This window comes from Astatotilapia calliptera, chromosome 3 (assembly GCF_900246225.1).
Source record: "Astatotilapia calliptera chromosome 3, fAstCal1.2, whole genome shotgun sequence".
Taxonomy (NCBI): domain Eukaryota; kingdom Metazoa; phylum Chordata; class Actinopteri; order Cichliformes; family Cichlidae; genus Astatotilapia; species Astatotilapia calliptera.
In genome coordinates this window covers 6,525,646-6,550,884 of record NC_039304.1, presented here as the reverse complement: position 1 = coordinate 6,550,884, position 25,239 = coordinate 6,525,646, and the positions used below count along the sequence as shown (strand labels likewise).

The 25,239-nt window shown below is 41.8% G+C and overlaps 2 protein-coding genes across 4 annotated transcripts in view; one reads left to right on the top strand and one right to left on the bottom strand.

Annotated features, from left to right (window-relative positions):
* The window catches only part of LOC113017624 (protein NLRC3-like), a 159,567-nt gene extending 134,682 nt beyond the window's left edge, over positions 1-24,885 (top strand). Inside the window, exons 3-8 of one of the 3 annotated variants that reach the window (XM_026160767.1) lie at positions 2,232-2,308; positions 2,428-4,216; positions 13,938-14,114; positions 22,713-22,886; positions 23,961-24,134; positions 24,810-24,885. In XM_026160767.1, coding sequence (XP_026016552.1) covers positions 2,232-2,308; positions 2,428-4,216; positions 13,938-14,114; positions 22,713-22,886; positions 23,961-24,134; positions 24,810-24,819 — 2,401 coding nt within the window. In that variant the 3' untranslated portion in view covers positions 24,820-24,885. Of the gene's footprint in view, positions 1-2,231; positions 2,309-2,427; positions 4,217-13,129; positions 13,894-13,937; positions 14,115-22,712; positions 22,887-23,960; positions 24,135-24,809 lie in introns of those variants that run through there. The other 2 variants (XM_026160774.1, XM_026160786.1) reach the window with 2 other exon arrangements.
* LOC113017899 (uncharacterized) lies at positions 6,157-10,206 on the bottom strand. The gene is made up of 6 exons (XM_026161004.1): positions 10,088-10,206; positions 9,837-10,005; positions 9,086-9,238; positions 7,493-7,651; positions 6,951-7,046; positions 6,157-6,872 (listed from the first exon to the last, which is right to left on the bottom strand). The coding sequence occupies exons 3-6, from the start codon at positions 9,206-9,208 to the stop codon at positions 6,552-6,554; spliced, it is 699 nt and encodes a 232-aa protein (XP_026016789.1). The 5' UTR covers positions 9,209-9,238; positions 9,837-10,005; positions 10,088-10,206; the 3' UTR covers positions 6,157-6,551.
* Positions 24,886-25,239: the final 354 nt, after the last annotated feature.

Genomic DNA, 25,239 nt, shown 5'->3' with positions numbered 1-25,239 from the left:
AGCACGAAAAACAAACTTCAAAGTAGCGCTACGCGTTCAGCGGGAGGCGTGGATGATGAGCGGCGATAAACTTGCGAAAAGCAAGTTATGCTCAACTCCACCGGTGGAATCTGACAGCGTGGAAAAGTGTGAAAACATCAATGATCACCAACGGATTTTGAAGGGCTGGACTGCTGCATGATGGAGAGGAGGACACCGCCACGGGCCTTCTGAGGGTTTTCGACTCTGACACTGACAACGAGGATTTCTTTGGTTTTGAAAGTGACAACGAAGGAAAGAAGCAGAGAGTGGATGACGAAGCCATCCTGAGCCTGTTCGTTTCCGACACTGGAGAAGAGGACTTTGGTGGTTTTAGTGCGCAGGAAGAAGAGAAAGATGGTGAATGACTGACTTTTCTTCTTGTTAAAGCCGTGTCACTGCACCTGAGCCTAAAGGGTAGTCCGAATCTATTTATAGGTTATTGTTATGTACTACATTTGTTACTCATTTATGAAGCACAGTACATGTTTCGTACTTGTAATTACCGGTACTTGTACATATACCTAAAAAGTTATGCAAATATGTACCCATAACTTGTTTTTCAAAATATTAATAAAAGGGGTGTGTCTCCAAACAGCCATCTCTTTCCTGACAATTCCCTTTGTGCATATTCTCTTACATATGATAAGTCAACATTGAAACACCTGCGGCTTTTAGTCAGGTGCGGCTAATGTATGTACAAAACAGGATTTTCCCCTGATTTTAGCTTGTGCGGCTAATATTCAGGTGCGCTTTGTAGTCCGGGAAATACGGTACTTAAGTAGAAGGACTGATGTTTGTGTTAACCCTCACATGGGCTGTACAACATTATATAGGGAGACAAAAACAGAGATTATCGTAGCCATCGCTCTCTCGCATGGACGTGGCAGTCTTGCTGTCTGCTGCGAATCCTCCCCGTACCTCCGTGACCTCGTCTGGTATCTGCTCCCTCCTCTGTAAGAGACAGTAAAGGAAAACACGTCTCTGCCTAGTCTTGAAAATCTAATCTTATCATCCATTGTTCTTCTAGGGCCTCTTCTTCTTGTGGCCTCAGCTAACTGCTAATATTTAAATGGCTAACATTAACATGTGTGCCAGCCAGGTTCACATTTATGATTAACTATGATTAATTAACTGATGTTGAAACTGGAGCTTTACTGACCTCTGAAATTCCTCCTAAAGTGTTATTCAGTGTTGTGACAGTCAGCTGCTTCAGCTGCTGCTGGGATGGGCTGTGGCAAAGAGAACAGAGAAAATCAAAATCAGAGTTTTTCTCTGAATTAAAAGCAAGGAAACAACAATATATTCTACATGGTGAAACTGATGGTTTCTGGTGTTTGGGTCTGTTTTTCTGTATTTATGCAGATAAAGTGTAAACTCAGATGAATTATACCATCAAATGTTAAAGGAAAATATCAGGATGAGTGTCTGTGAGCTGAGAAGGACGTGAAGCGAGCAGTTTATCCCAGAGCTGAAGCTGCTCTGTGTGCAGAGCAGCTTCAGATTCCTGCTGTGATTGATCAACAGTCACAGAAATGTAGACTTGTAGTTATTACTGCAGTATGGTCACAGCAGATACTGATAAACATGTATTATGAGGATGGATGATCAAGTTTCTCACTCTCCTTTAAATCTCAGTTTTTTCTTCTTCACAGTTTATCTGTTAATTTATTAATGAATAACACTGAAAGAGTTTCTGTTATATTTCCCCTTGAACATCAGCTTATTAGGGCGGCATTAGGAAATAGCCCCCCTCCAAAGAATGAATAAATGAATGATGATAATAATAAAATGATTCAAAAGCAGAGCTCAGAGTGGTAGAATGGTCAAACATGGATCCACGGGTGGTTCAACTGCATTTGGTGACGTGACTAAAGCAAATCTTTCAAATAATCCCACCATCAACGGGATGTTGTCTCCTTTACTACGGTTACTTTACTTGGTCACCGTGTGAATTTCTTTGAAATGAACCAAATTCTTTTATTTGTTGGTTGTTGCATATTTAACCTCTACAGTCAGGAAAGGAGGAGATGAGGCCTCAACAATGTTGGGTTGTAGCTGTGGTTCAGGTTAGAGTGAGTGTCCATGGAATAAATGTAAGTCAGTGAACTGGAAACATGACTGTGTTAAACCTTTTTTTCCCCTTTTTATAATGAGTCTAATCAAAGGTGGAAAGAAGTATCTCCACTTTGACTTTTCTGTGTCACCATCAGAGCTTCTGCACAGTGTGGAGAAAGATCCAGAAGCAGAGCTGGACTGCAGACAGCCAGTCAGAGCAGCTGTGTACAAAGTAAGACTGAACATCTGTCTGCTGATGGACTCATTTCTGAAAACTGGACTTCTTGTGTTGTTCAGACATTGAAGAGTTTTCTTTCTCTTTAGTCTCATTGTTTTTCTTTCTTTCAGCAGATGTTGGTCTGCAGGAGGTTTTAGATGAACATAAGATCAGTCTGAGGAGGAGATGTGAATGTGTGACTGAAGGAAGTGATGAAACAGGAAGTAGAACCCTCCTCAACACCATCTACACTGAGCTCTACATCACAGAGGGACAGAGTGAAGAGGTTCATACCCAACATGAGGTGAGGCAGCTGGAGACAGCTTCCAAGATGGACGCCCTCCATGACGCTCCAATCAGGTGCCAGGACATCTTTAAAGCCTTACCTGACCAACAGAGACCCATCAGAGTGGTTCTGACCAACGGCGTGGCTGGTGTTGGAAAAACCTTCTCAGTGCAGAAGTTCACTCTGGACTGGGCAGAGGGCTTGGAGAACCAACATGTCAGTGTGGTGGTTCTGCTTTCATTCAGGGAGCTGAACCTGATCAGAGATGAGCAGTACAGTCTGCTGGAGCTGCTCCATGTTTTCCATCCAACATTGCAGAAGGTCACAGCAGAGAAGCTGGCTGTCTCTCAGCTTTTGTTCATCTTTGACGGCCTGGATGAAAGCAGACTTTCATTGGATTTCACCAACAGGAAGCTGCTGTCTGATGTCACACAGAAGTCATCAGTCAACCAGCTGCTGACAAACCTCATCCAGGGGAATCTGCTTCCCTCGGCTCTCGTCTGGATAACTTCCCGACCCGCAGCAGCCAATCAGATCCCTCCTACATGTGTTGACAGGCTAACAGAAGTACGAGGCTTCACTGACGCCCAGAAGGAGGAGTACTTCAGGAGGAGATTCAGTGATGAAGAGCTGTCCAGCAGAATCATCTCCCACATGAAGACATCCAGGAACCTCCACATCATGTGTAGTATCCCAGTCTTCTGCTGGATCACTGCTACAGTTCTGGAGCACATGTTGACTACAGAGCAGAGAGGAGACCTGCCCAAGACCCTGACTGACATGTACTCACACTTCCTGCTGGTTCAAACAAAGAGGAAGAAGAACAAGTACCATGAGGGACGTGAGACGAGTCCACAGGAGCTGACGGAGGCTGACAGGAAAGTTCTTCTGAAGCTGGGGAGGCTGGCGTTTGAACAGCTGGAGAAAGGAAACATCATGTTCTACCAAGAAGACCTGGAGCAGTGTGGTCTGGATGTGACAGAGGCCTCGGTGTATTCAGGAGTTTGTACAGAGATCTTCAAAAGAGAGTGTGTGATCTTCCAGAAACCAGTCTACTGCTTTGTTCATCTGAGCATTCAGGAGTTTCTGGCTGCTGTCTACATGTTCCACTGTCACACCAACAGGAAGACAAAGGTGCTGAAGAACTTTTTGGGAAAAAAATACAACGAGTCCTCTCTGGATGATTTCCTTAAACGAGCCATGTCTAAATCCCTCCAGAGTAAAAATGGCCACCTGGACCTGTGTGTTTGCTTCCTTCATGGCCTCTGTCTGGAGTCCAACCAGAGACTCTTAGTAGGTCTGCTGGGTCAGACAGAGATCAGTCCAGGAACCATCCAGAGAGTCATCAACAACCTGAAGAAGATGAACAGTGATGAAGTCTCTCCTGACAGAAGCATCAACATCTTCCACTGTCTAATGGAGATGAACCACCTCTCATTATTTCAGGAGATCCAAGAGTTCCTGAAGTCAGAGAACAGATCAAAGAAGAAACTCTCTGAGATCCAGTGCTCAGCTCTGGCCTTCATGCTGCAGATGTCAGAGGAGGTTCTGGATAAGTTGGACCTGCAGAAGTACAACACATCAGAGCGGGGACAACAGAGACTGATTCCAGCTGTGAGGAACTGCAGAAAGGCTGGGTGAGTCCAGATGTGATCATTAACATCATTGATCAGTGTAGGTTAGTAGTTTAATGTTGAAAATAAAATCAGATTGTAACCACAAAGTGTTTGTGTCCGTACGCTGCAACCTTCCACACCATTCCTTTATTGTACAGACTCAGCAGCAGCTCCATGGATCCCAAATCCAAGAGTGGAGAACAGATTTGAAGTGTGTCACATCCATGCAGTCACAGCTGTTTCCACCATGTTTCCACTGATATTAATCCTGTTCAATGACACGTTTCATATCAGTGAATATGTTCTTTAGGACGTCCACTGACATGTTTAAGTGTCCTGCTGGAAATCACTCAAATCATCCATGAAATCCATGAAAAATCCTTTTAGTGTTTCTAACTTCACCCTCTGTCCTCTCTCTCTCTCCATCCTCCTCACTGCTTCTTTCACTGATAATCACACAAACATCGTATTCAGCTACAAAATAACACAATAATATCATCTGATCATCATTATTATAAGAGCAGGATCCATATTTGATATCAGAGTAACACACTGCTTGGTTATGTGCAGTCATCATCAGTGACTGTGGGTCAAACAGAAGCTCTCTGATTGGTTGCTGACCTTGGTCACCTGTCCACTCTTTTTTTTTTTTTTTTTTTTTTTGTCTCGTTTGGATCTATAGCCATCAGAATTGTTGTCTTGAGGCCAAGAAAGATGCCAAGCTGATTTATTTTACCAAGTGGATCATCATGGCCTTGCCATATTGGTCCATTTGATTGACCTTTATTATAATTATGAATTTATTTTATTTTCAGTTGCTACAAACGGGACAGACATGACTGTGGGATAGGACAGGGGGAAAGAATGAAAGAAAGAGGGGGAGAGAAAGAAAACCAAAGGGGAGAAGAGACGGTGAGAAGGGGGGGAAGAAAGAAAACAACAAACAAACAAACAAAAAAAACAAAACATCTGGGTCACCTGTATGGAGAAAAAAAACCAGGAGAGAAAGCAAACAACAAAGTGCAACATAATAAGAACAAAAAAAGCACCATCACAATAAACTAGCTAGCAGTAGATATCAATAGTTACTAAATAATAAACGATATTGTGCAGCACGCAAGATAGACAGCGCACAGTGTGCTTTGAGGCAGCAGCCAAGAAAGCTGTAGTCCGCGTCTGTGAATACCCACACTGTAAAAAAAAAAAACGTTGCTAAAACTTAAAAACTCAAGGCAACCGACAAGCATTTACGTTTTTAGGTTCTGATGGATAACTTATAATTTCAAGTTTAGGTGATAAGTTGCTTTAGCTAATGTTTTTGTGTTGACAAAATTAATAATTGTCCTTTTTCTCAACTCATATTTTATTGTTTTTGCAACGTATTTCCTAAAGTTTACACAAGGTATTAGTTTTAGTTTTGGCAACGTATTTCCTAAAGTTTACACAAGGTATTAGTTTTAGTTTTGGCAACGTATTTTCTAAAGTTTACACAAGGTATTAGTTTTAGTTTTGGCAACGTATTTCCTAAAGTTTACACAAGGTATTAGTTTTAGTTTTGGCAACGTATTTCCTAAAGTTTACACAACATATTTTTTTGTTTTGCCAATCAATTTCCTAAAGTTTAGAAAAAGTATCTTTCATAGTTTTCATGAGGTGCTCCCTGTTGTACCAATGAATGTTTACACAGTTGATTTTCAAATAACTTTGTGTTCAAACACAACTGCACCACTGACAATGTTGACTTTTGAGATCAGCCATTTTTAACATACTGACAACATTCAGCCACAAATAAAGTCAAATTTTTGTAACAAATGTTACTCATCCAATTTTAAAGGTGGTGTTGTCAGACAGAATATCAAACCTATCTTGATAGATAGTCACTAACAAACAGATTCAAAACATCAGATGGCAGGATGTGAACAACTTCCTGGTTTCCATACAGCTAACAACTTTCAAACAAATTTTTCCACCACTTGTCTTTTAATAGTAATGGTATCAACACTCCAATTTCCTGTGAAGTTCAGTATCGCGCCACATTTGTTATAAAACTAATACAAATGTACCTAAAACCAGATTATAAAAATTGTTTAAAACAGCTCAAGTTAGAATAAAACCTTTCAACATTTTATAATAACATGTTATACATGAAATCTGCAATCAGCCATGCAAGCTACATTAAGTAAAGTTAGAACAGAAGACATTGATTCAGAACTTTCTGCACCTTACCGTTTTCTTAAAGACAGAAATTAACTTTTTTCAGAGCAACTTGCCACGAAACCCAAAAACAGTAAATCAAAACAAATTGCCATTCTGTTTTACACAAGTTGCATTTGAGTTGAACATGTTGTCAAATAGGTTAGACTTTGGTTAAGAGCTTGGTTTTGAAGCTTCTTATCCTCTGGGAACAGGTAGATGTCAACTCCATAAAAATGTGTTGCACAGCTTCAAATGTGTACTTGAGTTCTTTGGGAAACTCCATGTTGAGCCCATAAAGTAGGCCAAACAAGTAGGCAAAGGCAGTGGGAAGGTCTGGCAGATCATCAAGAATAATGTCCTCTTCCAAAACAATGGCAGTGTTGACCACTGTGGACTGCGAGTTGGGTCCCACGTAGTCCTCCAGAACAGTGAGGATGCCCACCGTAACACCTCGGGTTGCCCTCTCAACTGGATCTGTATCCTATGCAAAATAAAAAACAACAGTACATATAAGTCTCTGAAAACCAAAACTGAAGATTGAGTAGATTTGCATACTCACCAGACATGTTAAGAAGAGTTTGGTCTCGTCGTCGCGAACAAATATCGGTAACCCTTCCAAACTGATGGTTCGTCGATGCTGGACTATGTTTGAGACCTAAAACAAGGAAATCAAATAAGACTCAGTCTCATTTATAAACCTACCATTTTGTTTTAAAAACACATTAAGTGTTGTTGCTCAAAATACAGCCTTAAGAAATAAGATGTTGAAATGAGTTATTACAGATAATTGGTCATGTTTTTGTCAGTTTTTTTTATTTATTTATTTTTTAAGTAATTTTGATGTGCAACAAATGTAGCACACTTATTACAACATTTATAACAAAAAGTGCCATGAGTGGGATGAGAGTTGAACTGTCTGTCATTACCTGCAATCTGCCAAACACAGCGCTGCTTGTTAGCTTATAATCCCATTCAGGACACACTTTTTGAAAACTAACAATTTTTACATCAATTTAGTAAATATTTAATAAAGTATCTTTCGTTACAGTGGGAACTTCAGGTTCCTCATAAACCAGACACAAATACATTTTTATATATTACCTGTTCATCAAACTTCTGCAACAGGGAATCCATGTCATTGCGGAAAGCAGCTTTTCTAATTCGATACAGCTTAATCAGCCGAAGTGAGTAAGTGTCGAGGGCAGTCATGAAGGTCCCCATGAGATCCTTGGTGGTAATGCGTGAGAATTCCGCACAAATCTACAAAGCAACAAAAAAAATATAGAAGAAAACTTTTAAAGGTACATTATATAAAAATCACATTGTTTTCAAATTTGGTTAAAAGAGCTTAATTTCAAAACATTTAGTTAGTCTCGGTTGATCTATTGGTCAGGCCTTGATTGGATTTTTTCTTTTAGTGGTAGTGGTGGTACAAATTATAACTGACGTATTAAAAAAAAAAAAAAAAAAACAAGAAAAATCTGATCGGCAGATTTTACAGTAAGTCTATAGAATACCTAATCAAATGTTGATAAGACAAAATAATGGTTTCAATTGTTACAGGATGTATTGCAGAAAAGAAATAAATCAATAAATTGTATTTTAAATTCATTGAAAAAATTCCATTAATTTTATAGTTATGTAGAAATGAAGTAAGAATAACATCCTGTGGTCAAATTTGTATACTTTCATAACACGTAAGTGACTTTCTCAATCCTGTTCTGTGAGTTTCATGGCTGTTGCCCGCTAAGGGTCAGCACCAAAAGATTCTAGATGCCCAGTGAAGACAAGTCATTGCGGCAACCGTGGTTCAGGGGGTTGGGAAGCTCATCTGTAACCGGAAGGATGCTGGTTCTATCCCCAGCTCTCTCTGTCCTGGTCGTTGTGTCCTTGGGCAAGACCCTTTACCCCACCGCTTACTGGTGTTGGCCAGAGGGCCCAGTGGCGCGATATGGCAGCGTCACTTCTGTCAGTCTACCCCAGGGCAGCTGTGGCTACAACTGTGGTTTCCCTGCACCGATGTGTGAATGTGAGAGTGAGTGAGTGAGTAGTGGAATTATAAAGCGCTTTGGGTGCCCAGAGAAGAGCGAAATAAAAGCAATCCGTTATTATACACAGCAAGTTGACAAGTAAATAGATTTCACTTCAATAGAGTTCATATTTTTAGAGCCAAGTATTTTTTTATATTTTACCACTAGCATTGTTAGCTCAACGGTAGCCTTCAACCTTTTCTACAAGATATTGGAGTGATACAAACAGATGCTTCTCAAGGGCACAAGAAATGGAGCTCACGTTCATTTACTCACCCAGACAAGTTTCGAGGCATTTGGAGTTGTTCAGAAGGAATTGTAAAGGTCCTATATCATGTAAAATCAACTTTTTGGAGCTTTTAAACACATTTTAATGTTATTTCCTTAGATTAAAATCCCTCCAGAGTGGTTTTTGGCTTAATTCAGGCATTTCTTAGTTGTCTCAGTGAATCCTTTCCCCATAACCGTGGCTCAGCTCTCTCTTGCAAAACGACTGACTCGTAACATTGGGATTAAAATTTCTTTCTAACAACTCCAAATGCCTTGAAATTTTTCTGGGTGAATAAATGAACGTTTTCAATTTTAGAAATAAGACCACACTGGGGAAAAAGGGAAGAAGAAAAAAACGGAAGTTTTCCTTTAAATATTTAAGAGATTATCTTACCTGTTCTTTCAAGAAGAGAGCTGGCCATCTGAGCTGCATTTCCTTGACCAAGGGCTGCATCTCCACAACTTCTTTCCTCCTGAGAGAGAATGTGATGTCCATCTTTTGGGTGATGAGTGCCATGTTCTTATCCGTCTTCTTCACCTTTTGGTTCTGTTGAGATAATTAATGGGTTGGTTTTGAAAAGTGCATCATTTATATTTTTAATTACATCATCATCTGCCTCAATGTTCTGTTAAGCAAGCACCTGTTTGATTCTTTGAAATGAATGAACCTGAGAAAATTTTAAAATGTCACTAATTTCCTCAATAATTCTCTGCAAAGCACTTTTAGAAACATGTAACAATGTTTGCATGCATAGAAAAAGTCTAGCTATTTTATGTTCAAGACATTGGTAATCTACAAACTCATTGTCCTCTTTATCACTTGATGCTACACCTGAACCACTTGGTAATGTCTCTGGCTCCTGAGAGGTATTTAAGGATTTATCAGGGGAGCTACTTTCACTAGGACATGCATTTGCATGAGAAATCAGTCTAATACAGTTTTTTATATCTTTTGAGTTTTTGTGCTTTCTGCTTGTGTGTGACGTAAAGGTTGTTAAATTGTTGGTAGCATAGTCACATTTTTGGAAAGGACAGGATACAGTCTGATTTTTTTTTAAGTGCCTTAAAATATGTGAAATAAATGTATGCTGTGAGCAGTTTTCCTTAAATTCACAAAAATCACAAAAAATGTTGAGATCTCCTGCCTTTTCTTAGCCCTGTTGTGTGATCTGCTGAGGTGAGACTTCAATGCCCCTCGTGTCCTGAACGAACAGACGCAGTCACTGTAAACACAGGGCAAATGAAATCCTCTTCTATGTCGTAGCTTCTTGGCTTGAACAGACAAAAGAGCAGAACTGGCACTGCATACAAAAGCTATAATGAGAAGAGAGGAGAGGACAGTGTCAACAATTCAAAAGAAACCTGAATTAATCTCAAATTACCAAAGTTACATTACCTGATAATGTGTTTGGGGCGGGGGGCAGGCACTCCTGTTCTGATTCCTCTCCTTACCAACTCCTCATCAGTCCCTCATAAATCAGGACAAGCAGTGGTCTGGAGTTGGCTTTTAATTCTCTAAATAAATAAAAATAGCAATTAGTTTTAAAATAAAATACCAGCTTCCTGACATTACTTAAGAATTTTTTTCTCCTGTCCTAATTTTTTTGGCTCACTAAAGTGAGCTGATTCTGCCTTGTAAAATGCCATGTGAAACACAGTAAAACAAATAATTTACAAAACATACATTACATCAAATGTTTAATTTATTTAATTTATTATTAACAAATTGTATTCTACATGGAATGCACCAACAGTATACTGGGATGTATTATGTAAGCCAAGGATAATTTTGTGTGATTGGTTTTACAACTTAGAATGACAAACATTGGATTGAGAGTATGAGTGGGATAAAACTCCTGAAGCATCTGTTTAAATTATCAGTGCATTTATTAATGGTGCTCCATAAATAAACCAAAACAATGTTGTTTTGTGCATAACAAAAAGCTCACAATTGTGCAGTCAAAATGTAAAATAAAAGATGCTGAGCATAATAACAAAGACAGATTTTGCAGCTGCTCTGTTTCCAAGTTCTACTGCGCAACTGACAGCCTGGAGTTTGAAATCCTCTTTGTAACCGTGTCTCTTACAGGCGCCATTTATGGTCCTTACACGCATAATATGGTAATATTACGTTGAAGCAGAGTACGTATCACTCTGCGAGGCTCCTCGGTAGCCGTAATGCTCCAACAATCCATCAAGCAGTGCAGCTTCATAGCTTACCAAAGTCGTACCAAAACATTTTTTGACATATTTTTTTAAGCTGTGTACCACATAAAATTGGTTCGAGGTCAGTAAGCACAACCAGAATTCATACATAAGGCAGACTGTCGATTTTTGAGATGAAAGGATTTTAGGCCGTGCGTCAACGCGTTAGCCCGGTTAGCTCACTAACGCCACCCAGCCCCACGCACGGGGTGATCCGCGGTAACTAGTTAACGGAGATTTGCCCCGTTAATGCAGTTATGGCATTAACTTTACGCTGACAGTACTAAAATAGTAATCTTCAAATGTTTTCTTTTTACCGACCAGCTCCTCTTTGATAGCTGCCGTGTCCATCTTGTCGTTGCCTGCAGGTGAAGCGATGGGGGAGTTGTGTTCAGTGAAGGAGAGAGGCGGAGTAACACAGCGTAGAGACAAAAGTGGACGAAAGAGAGGCAAACTTGCGGCTCCACGAGTATAATGATAATGTAGACTATATCGATATAAACTATATTGTCACATCTCATATTTCATTTAGTGGAGCTCGCTGGCCATGAGGACTCCACCACCCCGTTCACACAGAAACTAAAGCACACATTTTATTGGCTAGATGTGATTCGAACAAATTAAACGACATGGCAGCAGGCGCCCCCGAACTTTATTTTATTTTATTTTATTTAAATAGCGGTGGGGGGTTGCTGCCGTTGGTCATGAGTGAGCCAGCCTATTTTGTTTCGTTCGGTGGTATGGCGGCCACAGACTGCACTTCATGAAATACGCATAGGGGGTGTCGCGGAGGCTTGTCAGATATGAGCGCGCCTCTTTAGTAGCGAAGTTTGTCGGATTTTCATTGTTTTGTGACATGGCACGTAGTTTGTGACATGGAATCTTAAATGATATAGTAAACACATACCCATAAGCCACAAGGCTTCTTAGCCAAGAAAGTAATGTTATGCTAAGTTTCGGAAAAATACGAAGAACTTCAGTTGTGATATTTCTAACAGACAAATTGAGACTGTTCAAACATATACTGTCTGATATAATAAAAGAAACATTACTTGCCTTTAGAAACTTGAGATGAACGATCTATCCAGCTCCTAGCCTCACGTTCTCATTAAGGCAGACGGGCAGGTGGCTTTCAGTCCTTGCAAAAGCGCAATGTAGATCCCGTAGCATCCAAAAATATGAGATGCGCATGCGTACTCAGGCACAGAAAGGCGCCAACAGCTTCAACTCATGTAAAACTTGAATTCATTCATTTTGCCAGCAATAAATTTCATCTGAGACCAACTTTTGCTCCAAAACGTTAAATGATTAGTTGAAACCCTTAATGTATTTGAGTTTATGGGCCAACTGAACTTTTATTGTTGAATTGTGAAAGAAATGACTGTAAGCTCAACAACTGCAAGTTTGATTTTTTACAGTGCATGTGTACACCTGTGTGCATACCTGTGTGGATCAGCATGCTTGCATTCCAAAGGTTTCTCCATGTAATGATCTGCTAGGGAGTGTGGGGAGCCACAGCCCTGTCCTCTATGGTATGAAGCAGGTATGGAGGAGATCAAAACTCCAGACATCCAGAGGCCCCCAGAACACAAGAGACCAAGGAAGACCCACAGAGGGGCAGCCGCGCCACTGTCCCAGTAAGAGCTGAGGAGAGTCCCAGATGAGGGCTCATTCAGCAGCCGCGGAGCAGAAGCCAGGGGGAGTTGCAGTGACGCGCCCGTGAGCTCCGCCGGCAGCCAACTGTGCCTGAGTGACCGAGCCCCAGGCCGAGAGGCCGGGGGCACCCCACCTCCGAAGTGGCCCGAGCGAGCCCCAATAAGCGGCCGCCAAGGAGTGAGCCGGTGTGTACCCGGACGCCCACCCCCAGACACAAAGAACCACCAACACACCGACACCTGAGGGAGTCCGCCACCGGCAGGGGAAGTGGTGGTGGGTGGAGATAGGCCTCCAAACCTTGGAGGGCCTGAGGTGTCCCCAGAGAGGTGGCGTCTGATACCCAACCTGACATATAGACACAGACATACAGGCACACACAGACACAAACATCCATTCCCCCCCTCATGCTCTCATATGCACTTCACACTCAACCGACGTGGAGACAGACATAAAGAGACGCTGTATACACGATCACACTGTCCACCTGTCCACTCTCACCTGTTTGTGTTTGCTCTCTCTTTGCTGTCTCCATCCTCTCTCTCCTTTCTCTCCCTCTCTGTCTTTGTACGTCACTCAGGTCCAATGGAAACAGTGACATTTACAAACCAATCAAAGACAAACTGATCCATGTCAGGTTATAACAATATTCAAAGTGAATACAGGCTGCTGCTGGACACAGACAGGTAACATCATTTTGACTTGCTGTCACCTGGATCTGGACTCATAAACACTGAAGCCCTGAACAGGAATACAAATCATTTTCTGCCAACTAGCGACACACCAGCAGATAATGGCTCAGAAAGCTAAAATGAGCCAATCATTTCTGTGTTTAGTTCCCCTGAAATCAGATCTGATATCAGCAGCTCTGAGTTCATTCATCATTATTGTCCAGTGATGCGATTTCTGCTCCGTTTGGTAACAGTCAGCAGGTTTTTCCTGCGTGTGGACGTGAACAGTCGTACCTGACAGCAGGTAGCAAACAGAGATCATCTTTCCAGCTGGAACTCTTCACTGAGCTGAACTCATTCAAAATGTTCTGGAGTCAAAACAGGAAACAGTCCAAATGTGTGTCTTCACTCTGACTCTGGATCAGATCTCAGTGACAGACTGTGGACATTATGGAAGCCTAAATGTGACACCATCTTCCTCCTTCATCTGCAGATTAAAGCCAAACAAAGATTCTCATTAAAAGTCTGCAGGTCTGAGAGAGACTCAATCGTTGTGTCATGTCAAACACAGTAAGAGGAGCTGAAGCACAGATGTGAAGAGCAGATTCATCAGATTATGACCTCACTCTGTTTTGTCTTCATATACATTCAGTCTGTGTTTATAATGCAGATTTTCTGCTTTTATAATAACACATTTTATATTTTCTATCATCACAGACTGACTCGGTGTGGACTCTCAGAGTCTCACTGTGAAGTTGTGGCCTCAGCTCTGAAGTCCAACCCCTCCCATCTGACAGAGCTGGACATGAGTGGAAATGATGATGTCAAGGACTCCGGGATGAAGCTTCTGTGTGCTGGACTGGAGAGTCCAAACTGTGGACTGGAGACTCTGAGGTGAGTTCACTGACTGCTGCTGTTGTTGGTTTTCTATATTTCAGGTCTTTGATGGATGTTTGAAACTTTCTTCAGTTCCTAAATATTCAGGATGTGTCTGAAGACAAATGTGAAGAAGTTTGAGTGCTTTCAGAAATGTTGTCTTTCCAAACGACTGAACAACAGTTTTTCCTTTTGGCTCCAAACAGAAGTGACAGACTTGAGCAGGGTTCATTTAAAGGCTGACAGAAGTGGAGTGGTGACGGGGAGATGTTTGACAGGACAGTGTTTCAGCCTCCACAGGTTCATGTTGTGCTCCATCAGTCAGTGAAGATGAAGTCAGTGCTGATGAGGCTGTAGAGTGTGTGAGGGATGTGAATGAGGATGATGAAGATCTGATGATAGCAGATAAAAACAGGCTGCAGAGACTTTGAGCCATACAGGGCACACAGTGTGTGTACAGAACAGCTGAAATCATTATGGAGGCCTCACTGGGATATGGAAGCATCACAGTACAGCTTCAGTGAAGCTTTAAAGTCTCTGATATGAGATGAGAAATGAAGCAGCCAGAGCTTTTTCATGAGTGGAAATCCACTGTGACTGTGAGCTGCTGCTACAGCCTCCAGATTAGCCAGCAGCTCATCCTGCTCAACATTTTCTCACCAACTTTAATGGAAGTGTGATGTTTTCAGCTGGAGTGATCGTCAGGGTGGCCTCCCTCTCCTCTTCTTCTCCTCTTCCTCTTTCATTTGTAAAGCCACTTCTGCTGCTTTCATTCATTTGGAAGTCCTGTAGCTGAGTTTGGGAGAGACTAACAGCCTCGGCAGCAGAGGGGAGAAAGGCTGTAACACCACCACTTTACTCTGTTCTACCTGTCACATCATTTTATCAGGAAACAAATATGCTCATGTTTTTACTATGTTTGTCTTGAAGATGTAAGAAGATCACATGGTGCTTTTTATTATTGTGTTGGTTTGTTTGCTGTCTCTTGGATGGAGCCCAGCTGTGCGTGGCCCCTGGGCCTGTGGTCAGAGTGTGTGCTGGATAATCCGGCCCAGGATGAGGCCAAACTGACATGGGCTGAAATGTCTGTCACATAATTGAGCTTAGTGTAGTTTCATTTCTGCACAATTTAAAAACAACCAAAACTTTGTTCTGTCTTTTCTATGTTATACTGTAGACTTTCTTTGATACTGTGTCCAAAAGGAGCAGCTTTTACTTTGAAGGGGAGCCGTCCCTGTTTCCTCTTCAGGTTGGATGATGGAAGCAAATGAGTGTGTGATGTTCTTTCAGTGTTGCACTTTGTAGACGCTCCCTGAGCACTGGTCTCACAGCCAGCTGCACATAGAGACCAGTGTTGTTAGTCCAGGTCAGAAGATGACTTGTTGGAATGAAAATGAGCTTGTAGTTTGTCTGCTTTAACCCTTTAAAGCCGGTCGGAGCGGGCACGCTCTGTTTTGAGTAACTCTTTTTAAATCCCGGTAACACTGCAACCACGTAAGCTAGCGCAATAATTTTTTTTGCATATGAAACCGGAGGAATTGTACTTACATCTTATGCCATCAGCTTGTCCTAGGTCACAGTTTCCTTCCACATATAGCTGTTTGTAACACTTCCTACGTCCATCAGCGCGAACTATCACATGACCGCATGACCTGCCCGAAACCGGAAGTGACGTCATTTTGCGGAAATGTAGTTTTTTTTACCATCAGGGCCTCATGAGCTTATACTTGTTTTTAAAAGTTATGTTTGACTTCATGACTTTCTGTGTCGTTTCTGGGATGCTTAGGACTCATATTGCACTGCTGGAAATAGTTTATTGTGATGCATATGCTGTTATTTTGCAAATTTGCACTATAATATATTTTTTCGTTTTTCCTGTAGTATATGAAAATTGGTGTATCTCAAAAATAAAACTATGAAAACACTCAAAATAAATTTCCTGTGGTAGGAAACTATTTTGTGCAACTTTTTTGTATTTACAGTTTTGAGCGATAAGCCTCTTAAATTTCTCTAACTAGAAATATATGTTAAAAAAACAAAAACGATTTAAAAAGTTTTTGTGGTTTATTGCACTTTTTTGCAATTTATGTAATTATTATGCACTTAATGCAGACATATTATTAAAATTTGGGATATAATGGTTGTATTGATGTATATCAACTTGAAATGCTCCCAAAAATGGCACCACAGCATGTAAACATATAATATAACCTCTAGCGGACTTGGTTCTATGGTAGGTCTTAAAGGGTTAATAATGTGACTGGAAAAAGGTGTTGGACTTCAAATATGTCCATTTCTTTCACACTTCACCTTTAAAAGTGAAGCCTTGTGGTTCCTGGAAGTAAAAACACGACTTTTTCAAGTCTTTGTCCTGTTTTTATGATAAATGTACGACTTTAATGTGAAACATTCAGAGTTTTTTCTCTTGTTGTGTTTGTTTGAAGCTGCTTCCTGTTGGCTTCAGCTGTTTGGAGTTTCCATTTTCTAAACTTCTACATTCTGAACCTTCTTCAGCTCTGAACAGATGATGAAACACTGAATGATTTCAAGCTCACACTTTGTCTAATAAACTTACATCTTTCATTCTTTATGCAGATTGAGGGGCTGTGGTTTGTCAGAGATCAGCTGTGATTATCTGGCAGCAGCAGTGAAGTCCAACCCCTCCCATCTGAGAGAGCTGGACCTGAGCTGCAACAACAAGCTGCAGGATTCAGGAGTGAAGCATCTGTGTGGTTTCCTGGAGAGTCCAGGATGTGGACTTGAAACTCTGAGGTCAGTCAGCATGTTTTAGTTGTGCTGAGATGAATATGATGTGAAAGTTGTGCTGACACTAAACTGCAGACATCAGGCTGATATTATACTGATCCACACTGAGGATCTTCATGGTAAAGTCTGTTTTCTTCTTCTCTGGTTTAGTCCATTGACTGCAGCAGAACAATGTTCACATTTCAAACAGTGAGACTCAACGTATGGCCCGCGGCCCACACGCGGCCTGCCCACCTTTCCTGATTCAGAGAGAGGGGACCCTGATTAACTGTGTAGTGTTCTTCCTCACAGTTCTAAGTATCAGACACAACAATGAATAATCCACAGCTCACTGTCTTTAGCAGGTCAAAGGTCACGGCACACAGCAGACAGTGGGAAATATTATAACTCTGATCATTTATCAGCACATATCCATATGTATAAAAACAAAGCTGACACTGTGAGACTTGATCAGAGGTGTGATCATCACAGCAGAGGCCTTTGTGTCAAAGTCACTGAGGATCAAACAGAAACACATGAAGCAGATTTTCCTGTTCTGGCTTTTTATAGCAGATAACCTTCAAAATATTCTGCAGTCCATCAAAAACTGAAGCGAACCATGAATCAACATGTGAACATGAGCTGATGCTGTTGAAGTGAAGCAAAGTTACAGAGGTTTGATTACAGACACAGCTGAGAGTTTGTAATCTGTCATCATTTTAAAAGGTTTCAATTTCTTCAGTACTGAACAGCAGAAATGAGGCTTTGTTTTCGGAGGCCGACAGCAGTGAACACAACAGCAGACTGGTGCGTAATAAGCAGTGAATAATGCAGGAAACAGATTTTTGAAGGTAAACTGTTCTTGAAGTACACTGAGAGAGAGAGAGCTGTGCAGGAAGTAAACGTCAAAGTCAGAGAGAATTCATGACGATGTTCATCAAACATAAAGCGTAGTTTGGATCTTCTTCTGCTGCTGGTTCAGTCAGTTTTGGTTGGAGACAGATGAAACCTGCAGCTTCAGGATCTGTGAGCTGTCCACTTTCAGCCCCGACGGCGTGTCCGTGTACGTGCCGTCGAGTGAACGATCCACGCTCTGTGTTTCCATCTTTGTGTGTTTAGCTGCTCTCATTTACTGTTTTATCTGTTTGCTTGTTGTTGAAATACTTTTGGGAGCTTTAACCTGAGATTCTGGCAAAATACATTCATATTAAAAATCGATTCAGGATTGAATGAATCAACATCGCTTTATTCAAATTCAAACCATTTAAATAGGAAAATCCATTTTTTTACAGCCGCCTCTAATGCTGGGTAATGTCAGCTGGTCCATGTGCAGCTGGCTGTGAGGCTCAGGGAGCATCTACAAAGTGCAACACTGAAAGAACATCATCCATAAATATTGAGTAATAACTGGACTCTCATACAGCGAGACTCAAATGCCTTTAAACATCAGCTTATCCTGCTGATCCAAGTCCAACACTGAGTTTGTAAAAACATGTTTGTCAATCATTTTGTTTGGTTTCTGAGGAAAATGATTCAATAACTTGCTGCTAATACACAACATTTCATCATATTTCCTCATAACCCTCTTTTGTCTGACCATTTGATCCCATTTGAATTTGCAATAAAGGATCCACAGAGTTTGGTGACAATAATGACAGTAGATGTTTGTGTGAAAGTGCTGGAAGCAAATGAGTGTGTGATGTTCTTTCAGTGTTGCACTTTGTAGACGCTCCCTGAGCACTGGTCTCACAGTCAGCTGCACATAGAGACCAGTGTTGTTAGTCCAGGTCAGAAGATGACTTGTTGGAATGAAAATGAGCTTGTAGTTTGTCTGCTTTAATAATGTGACTGGAAAAAGGTGTTGGACTTCAAATATGTCCATTTCTTTCACACTTCACCTTTAAAACTGAAGCCTTGTGGTTCCTGGAAGGAAAAACACGACTTTTTCAAGTCTTTGTCCTGTTTTTATGATAAATGTACGACTTTAATGTGAAACATTCAGAGTTTTTTCTCTTGTTGTGTTTGTTTGAAGCTGCTTCCTGTTGGCTTCAGCTGTTTGGAGTTTCCATTTTCTAAACTTCTACATTCTGAACCTTCTTCAGCTCTGAACAGATGATGAAACACTGAATGATTTCAAGCTCACACTTTGTCTAATAAACTTACATCTTTCATTCTTTATACAGATTGATGGACTGTGGTTTGTCAGAGATCAGCTGTGATTATCTGGCAGCAGCAGTGAAGTCCAACCCCTCCCATCTGAGAGAGCTGGACCTGAGCTGCAACAACAAGCTGCAGGATTCAGGAGTGAAGCATCTGTGTGGTTTCCTGGAGAGTCCAGGATGTGGACTTGAAACTCTGAGGTCAGTCAGCATGTTTTAGTTGTGCTGAGATGAATATGATGTGAAAGTTGTGCTGACACTAAACTGCAGACATCAGGCTGATATTATACTGATCCACACTGAGGATCTTCATGGTAAAGTCTGTTTTCTTCTTCTCTGGTTTAGTCCATTGACTGCAGCAGAACAATGTTCACATTTCAAACAGTGACACTCAACGTATGGCCCGCGGCCCACACGCGGCCTGCCCACCTTTCCTGATTCAGAGAGAGGGGACCCTGATTAACTGTGTAGTGTTCTTCCTCACAGTTCTAAGTATCAGACACAACAATGAATAATCCACAGCTGACTGTCTTTAGCAGGTCAAAGGTCACGGCACACAGCAGACAGTGGGAAATATTATAACTCTGATCATTTATCAGCACATATCCATATGTATAAAAACAAAGCTGACACTGTGAGACTTGATCAGAGGTGTGATCATCACAGCAGAGGCCTTTGTGTCAAAGTCACTGAGGATCAAACAGAAACACATGAAGCAGATTTTCCTGTTCTGGCTTTTTATAGCAGATAACCTTCAAAATATTCTGCAGTCCATCAAAAACTGAAGCAAACCATGAATCAACATGTGAACATTACCTGATGCTGCTGAAGTGAAGCAAAGTTACAGAGGTTTGATTACAGACACAGCTGAGAGTTTGTAATCTGTCATCATTTTAAAAGGTTTACATTTCTTCAGTATTGAACAGCAGAAATGAGGCTTTGTTTTGGGAGGCCGACAGCAGTGAACACAACAGCAGACTGGTGCGTAATAAGCAGTGAATAATGCAGGAAACAGATTTTTGAAGGTAAACTGTTCTTGAAGTACACTGAGAGAGAGAGAGCTGTGCAGGAAGTAAACGTCAAAGTCAGAGAGAATTCATGACGATGTTCATCAAACATAAAGCGTAGTTTGGATCTTCTTTTGCAGCTGGTTCAGTCAGTTTTGGTTGGAGACAGATGAAACCTGCAGCTTCAGGATCTGTGAGCTGTCCACTTTCAGCCCCGACGGCGTGTCCGTGTACGTGCCGTCGAGTGAACGATCCACGCTCTGTGTTTCCATCTTTGTGTGTTTAGCTGCTCTCATTTACTGTTTTATCTGTTTGCTTGTTGTTGAAATACTTTTGGGAGCTTTAACCTGAGATTCTGGCAAAATACATTTATATTAAAAATCGATTCAGGATTGAATGAATCAACATCGCTTTATTCAAATTAAAACCATTTAAATAGGAAAATCCATTTTTTTACAGCCGCCTCTAATGCTGGGTAATGTCAGCTGGTCCCTGGGCAGCTGGCTGTGAGGCTCAGGGAGCGTCTACAAAGTGCAACACTGAAAGAACATCATCAGAATCAGAATCAGAATACTTTATTGATCCCTGGGGGAAATTATTTTTTGTTACAGTGCTCCATTTTAAACCAACATTAAGACAAGACAGACAATACGCTAACTAAGAATAGTACAATATATACATACATACATACATAAGTCACTTATAAATAAATATTTGGAAAAGAAACATGTGTAGTTGTAGCAGTAAACAGTGTGTTAAGTGGATGCGTTGTACAGGGAGATGGCCACAGGCAGGAATGATTTCCTGTGTCGTTCAGTGGTGCTTTTCGGTAATCTCAGTCTCTCACTGAACGTGCTCCTGTGACTGACCAACATGTCATGGAGTGGGTGGGAGGTGTTATCCAACATTGTCTTTATCTTGGACAGCATCCGCCTCTCCGACACCACCTTGAGGGAGTCCAGCTCCATCCCCACAACATTGCTGGCCTTACGGATCAGTTTATTAAGTCTGTTGGCATCTGTGACCCTCAGCCTGCTCCCCCAGCATGCAACAGCATAGAGGATCGCACTGGCCACCACAGACTCATAGAAAATCCTCAGCATTTTCTGGCAGATGTTGAAGGACCTCAGTCGCCTCAAAAAATAGAGACGACTCTGGCCCTTCCTGTAAAGTGCTGTGGTGTTTTTAGCCCAGTCCAGTTTATTGTCAATGTGTACTCCAAGGTATTTATAGTCCTCCACAATGTCAACACTGACCCCCTGGATTGAAACAGGGGTCAAGTGTTTCCTGGTCTTCCTGAAGTCCACGATCAGTTCCTTGGTCTTTGCCACGTTGAGCTGCAGATGATTCTGCTCACACCACGTGACAAAGGAGTCGACCACAGCCCAGTACTCTGTCTCATCATCCCTGCTGATGCATCCAACCACCGCAGAGTCATCAGAAAACTTCTGAAGATGGCAGGTCTCTGTGCAGTGGCTGAAGTCTGTGGTGTAGAGGGTGAAGAGGAAGGGGGAGAGGACAGTCCCCTGTGGTGCCCCTGTGTTGCTAATCACCTTGTCAGACACACACTGTGGGAGACATACATATTGTGGTCTTCCTGTCAGGTAATCAACAATCCAGGACACCAGCGAGCCGGCCGGCATCAGGGCGATCAGCTGATCTCTGGAGTAAACAGTCCGTGCGTGTAGGAGATGTGCCGCGGTCCCGTTCCATGATAAAAGTAACAGTTCCACGGCCACCAGAAGAACAAAAACTCTCTCAATCCACATGATTGAGTAAGAGATAGAAAACGGAGGAAAATACAAGTCAGAAAAAAAAAGAATACGTCAGAAAAAAGAGCTAAACTAAGAGAAAAGCAGGAGCGACTGTAACAGGCTGCACGCTGGTTGGCGCATGCACACTTAATCATCCATAAATATTGAGTAATAACTGGACTCTCATACAGCGAGACTCAAATGCCTTTAAACATCAGCTTATCCTGCTGATCCAAGTCCAACACTGAGTTTGTAAAAACATGTTTGTCAATCATTTTGTTTGGTTTCTGAGGAAAATGATTCAATAACTTGCTGCTAATACACAACATTTCATCATATTTCCTCATAACCCTCTTTTGTCTGACCATTTGATCCCATTTGAATTTGCAATAAAGGATCCACAGAGTTTGGTGACAATAATGACAGTAGATGTTTGTGTGAAAGTGCTGGAAGCAAATGAGTGTGTGATGTTCTTTCAGTGTTGCACTTTGTAGACGCTCCCTGAGCACTGGTCTCACAGCCAGCTGCACATAGAGACCAGTGTTGTTAGTCCAGGTCAGAAGATGACTTGTTGGAATGAAAATGAGCTTGTAGTTTGTCTGCTTTAATAATGTGACTGGAAAAAGGTGTTGGACTTCAAATATGTCCATTTCTTTCACACTTCACCTTTAAAACTGAAGCCTTGTGGTTCCTGGAAGGAAAAACACGACTTTTTCAAGTCTTTGTCCTGTTTTTATGATAAATGTACGACTTTAATGTGAAACATTCAGAGTTTTTTCTCTTGTTGTGTTTGTTTGAAGCTGCTTCCTGTTGGCTTCAGCTGTTTGGAGTTTCCATTTTCTAAACTTCTACATTCTGAACCTTCTTCAGCTCTGAACAGATGATGAAACACTGAATGATTTCAAGCTCACACTTTGTCTAATAAACTTACATCTTTCATTCTTTACACAGATTGTTGGACTGTGGTTTGTCAGAGATCAGCTGTGATTATCTGGCAGCAGCACTGAAGTCCAACCCCTCCCATCTGAGACAGCTGGACCTGAGCTACAACAAGCTGCAGGATTCAGGAGTGAAGCATCTGTGTGGTTTCCTGGAGAGTCCAGGATGTGGACTTGAAACTCTGAGGTCAGTCAGCATGTTTTAGTTGTGCTGAGATGAAGTGAGATGATGTGAAACTCTCCAACTCTTCATTCCACCTTAAAGTCTGTCTGACACTGAAATCCAAAGCAAAATGTGCGTTTGCTTTACAGACAGCAGTCCAACACAAACATACACACATCATCCAAAACACAGTCCAACATCCAAATCTCCTCCACTGCCAGCATGATGCATAAAGTTAATCAATGATATCAAAGCTGGAATCAAATGAGTCCAAGTCTTCTGCTGATTCAGCATCACATTCATCTTTGCTCCTTGTGCTGCATCCCCACCATGGACTTCATTCCTTTCCAAGCCAGCCTTGAGTGTCCTTTATTTAGCTCATCCTCTGCTTTACTTTTACATCTGATTTTAGCTGCTTTATCTGTCTTTCAACAAGTTTCTGTGCCTCAATCTTTTTCTTCTCTCCCTCATAACAAGACAGCTTCTTCTGGCTGAGAACATGTTGGAGTGATTTACTAATCCAGGGCTGCTTATTGGGGAAAATACTTCCTGTTTCCAAAGTAATCCCCATTTTTCCCAGAAAGAAATGTAAGTAGAAATCAATGATCTAAGTGAGAACATGAGCCTTTAAAAAGTCCCAGCGGGTGCAGTCAAAGCAGTCCCTCAGTCCCAGTATAGAGTCTTTGGTCCAGACTGGAACAACTGTGTGCCCAGTTTGAGCTCTCTTCAGTCCTGTGACCTGACAGACCCAGAGGGGCCATCACATCACATTTAGAAGCTCCCCTAATGGAGCCACAACACATGTCCAACACTTAGTCTGTCTTGTTGGACCAACTGGAAGAAATGATTCAAGGACTTAGTCACAGAACAGAGATTCAAATCTCCAAAATCCAACTGGCTGCATCAGGACATATAGTCTGAAACTCTGCACAGTTTCCTGTTTGAAGCTGCTTCCTGTTGGCTTCAGCTGTTTGGAGTTTCCATTTTCTAAACTTCTACATTCTGAACCTTCTTCAGCTCTGAACAGATGATGAAACACTGAATGATTTCAAGCTCACACTTTGTCTAATAAACTTACATCTTTCATTCTTTATACAGATTGAGGGACTGTGGTTTGTCAGAGATCAGCTGTGATTATCTGGCAGCAGCACTGAAGTCCAACCCCTCCCATCTGAGACAGCTGGACCTGTGGGAAAACAACCTGAAGTATCCAGATGTGAAGCAGCTGTCTGATCTTCAGCAGAGTCCAGACTACAGACTGGAGACTCTGGTGTAAGTAGAGTGATGGAGTGAGTGGGTGGTGCTGTCAGCAGTATTGTACTAAACACAGTCAGTATGAAACAAAGATCCAGTGTTTCCTGTAAAGCTGCAGCTTCTCAGTGAAGCTGTGAGAGGAGAATGGTGACAGGCTTCAGGATTGGACACAAACACTTCCTGTTTCTGACCTTTATGGTCACCATAGTAACGGCTGACACGCTCTGATCAAACACTTTCAACAGCCAATCAGCTCTCTGTACAAAGCAGCACGCAGACCAATGACTGCATTCATTTCCAAGTTTAAAGCAGTGAAGAACACAGTCTGTAGGTGAGGAAGAATTTAGTGAGAGCAGATGTTTGGATGGAATTCCTCCAGTTAACAGCTGGAACCGTCCATCTGGATTGTTGGGCTTGTTGTTGGGGTTCCTACAGAGCTCAGAGTGGACACACCAAGGTTCTTCTAATGAATGAAAGTCCAAACTCAAACTAGGAGGGAAAAACATTTTCAGCAACTTCAATAAAAATCCAAAGATTAGAAAAAGTGAAGCAACAATGAGTCCTAGTACAGTCCCAGCACTGAAGTCCCTGCTGCTCTTTATACTGGATGTGCTGCATCACTGACTGACAGCTGATGAAGAGTCTCTGGAAACACTCGTTTATCTCCTCTGCTCTTCCTTCTTCTCTCTGCAGGTGGAGCTGATGATGGTAAACAGGGCGGTGTGTGTGCTGAGAGAGGAGGAGCTGTGTCCTGATGATCCAGAGAGGTTGAAGCAGCAGCAGCTTGTGTGTAGAGACGCTCTGACTGGGCCATGTTACTGGGAGGTGGAGAGGAGAGCTTCATCCAGCAGTGACTGACAGAGGAATGAGAAGAAGTGCAGATGACTGTCAGTGCTGCAGAGTGAACTGCTCTGAGAACAGCTCCACTGTCAGACACAATGTAGAGTCCAGCATCATCCCTGTGTGTCCCTCTGGATCTGACAGAGGATCATCAGTGTATCTGGACTGCTCTGCTGCTGCTCTGTCCTTCTACAGTCTCTGCACAGTCTCTGTCTGACTCTGGCTTCAGAACCTCCTGGATCAAACTCACCTGGAAAGACTTTCAAACATCACTCAATAGATT

Bases quoted from the DNA above. Each gene is read 5' to 3' on its own strand.
- LOC113017899 (XM_026161004.1), bottom strand. From the start codon at position 9,208: ATGGCACTCATCACCCAAAAGATGGACATCACATTCTCTCTCAGGAGG. The intron at 7,652-9,085 runs GTAAGATAATCT...GTTGCTTTGTAG, and splicing joins CTCTCTTCTTGAAAGAACAG to ATTTGTGCGGAATTCTCACG. The intron at 6,873-6,950 runs GTGAGTATGCAA...TATTTTGCATAG, and splicing joins AACTCTTCTTAACATGTCTG to GATACAGATCCAGTTGAGAG.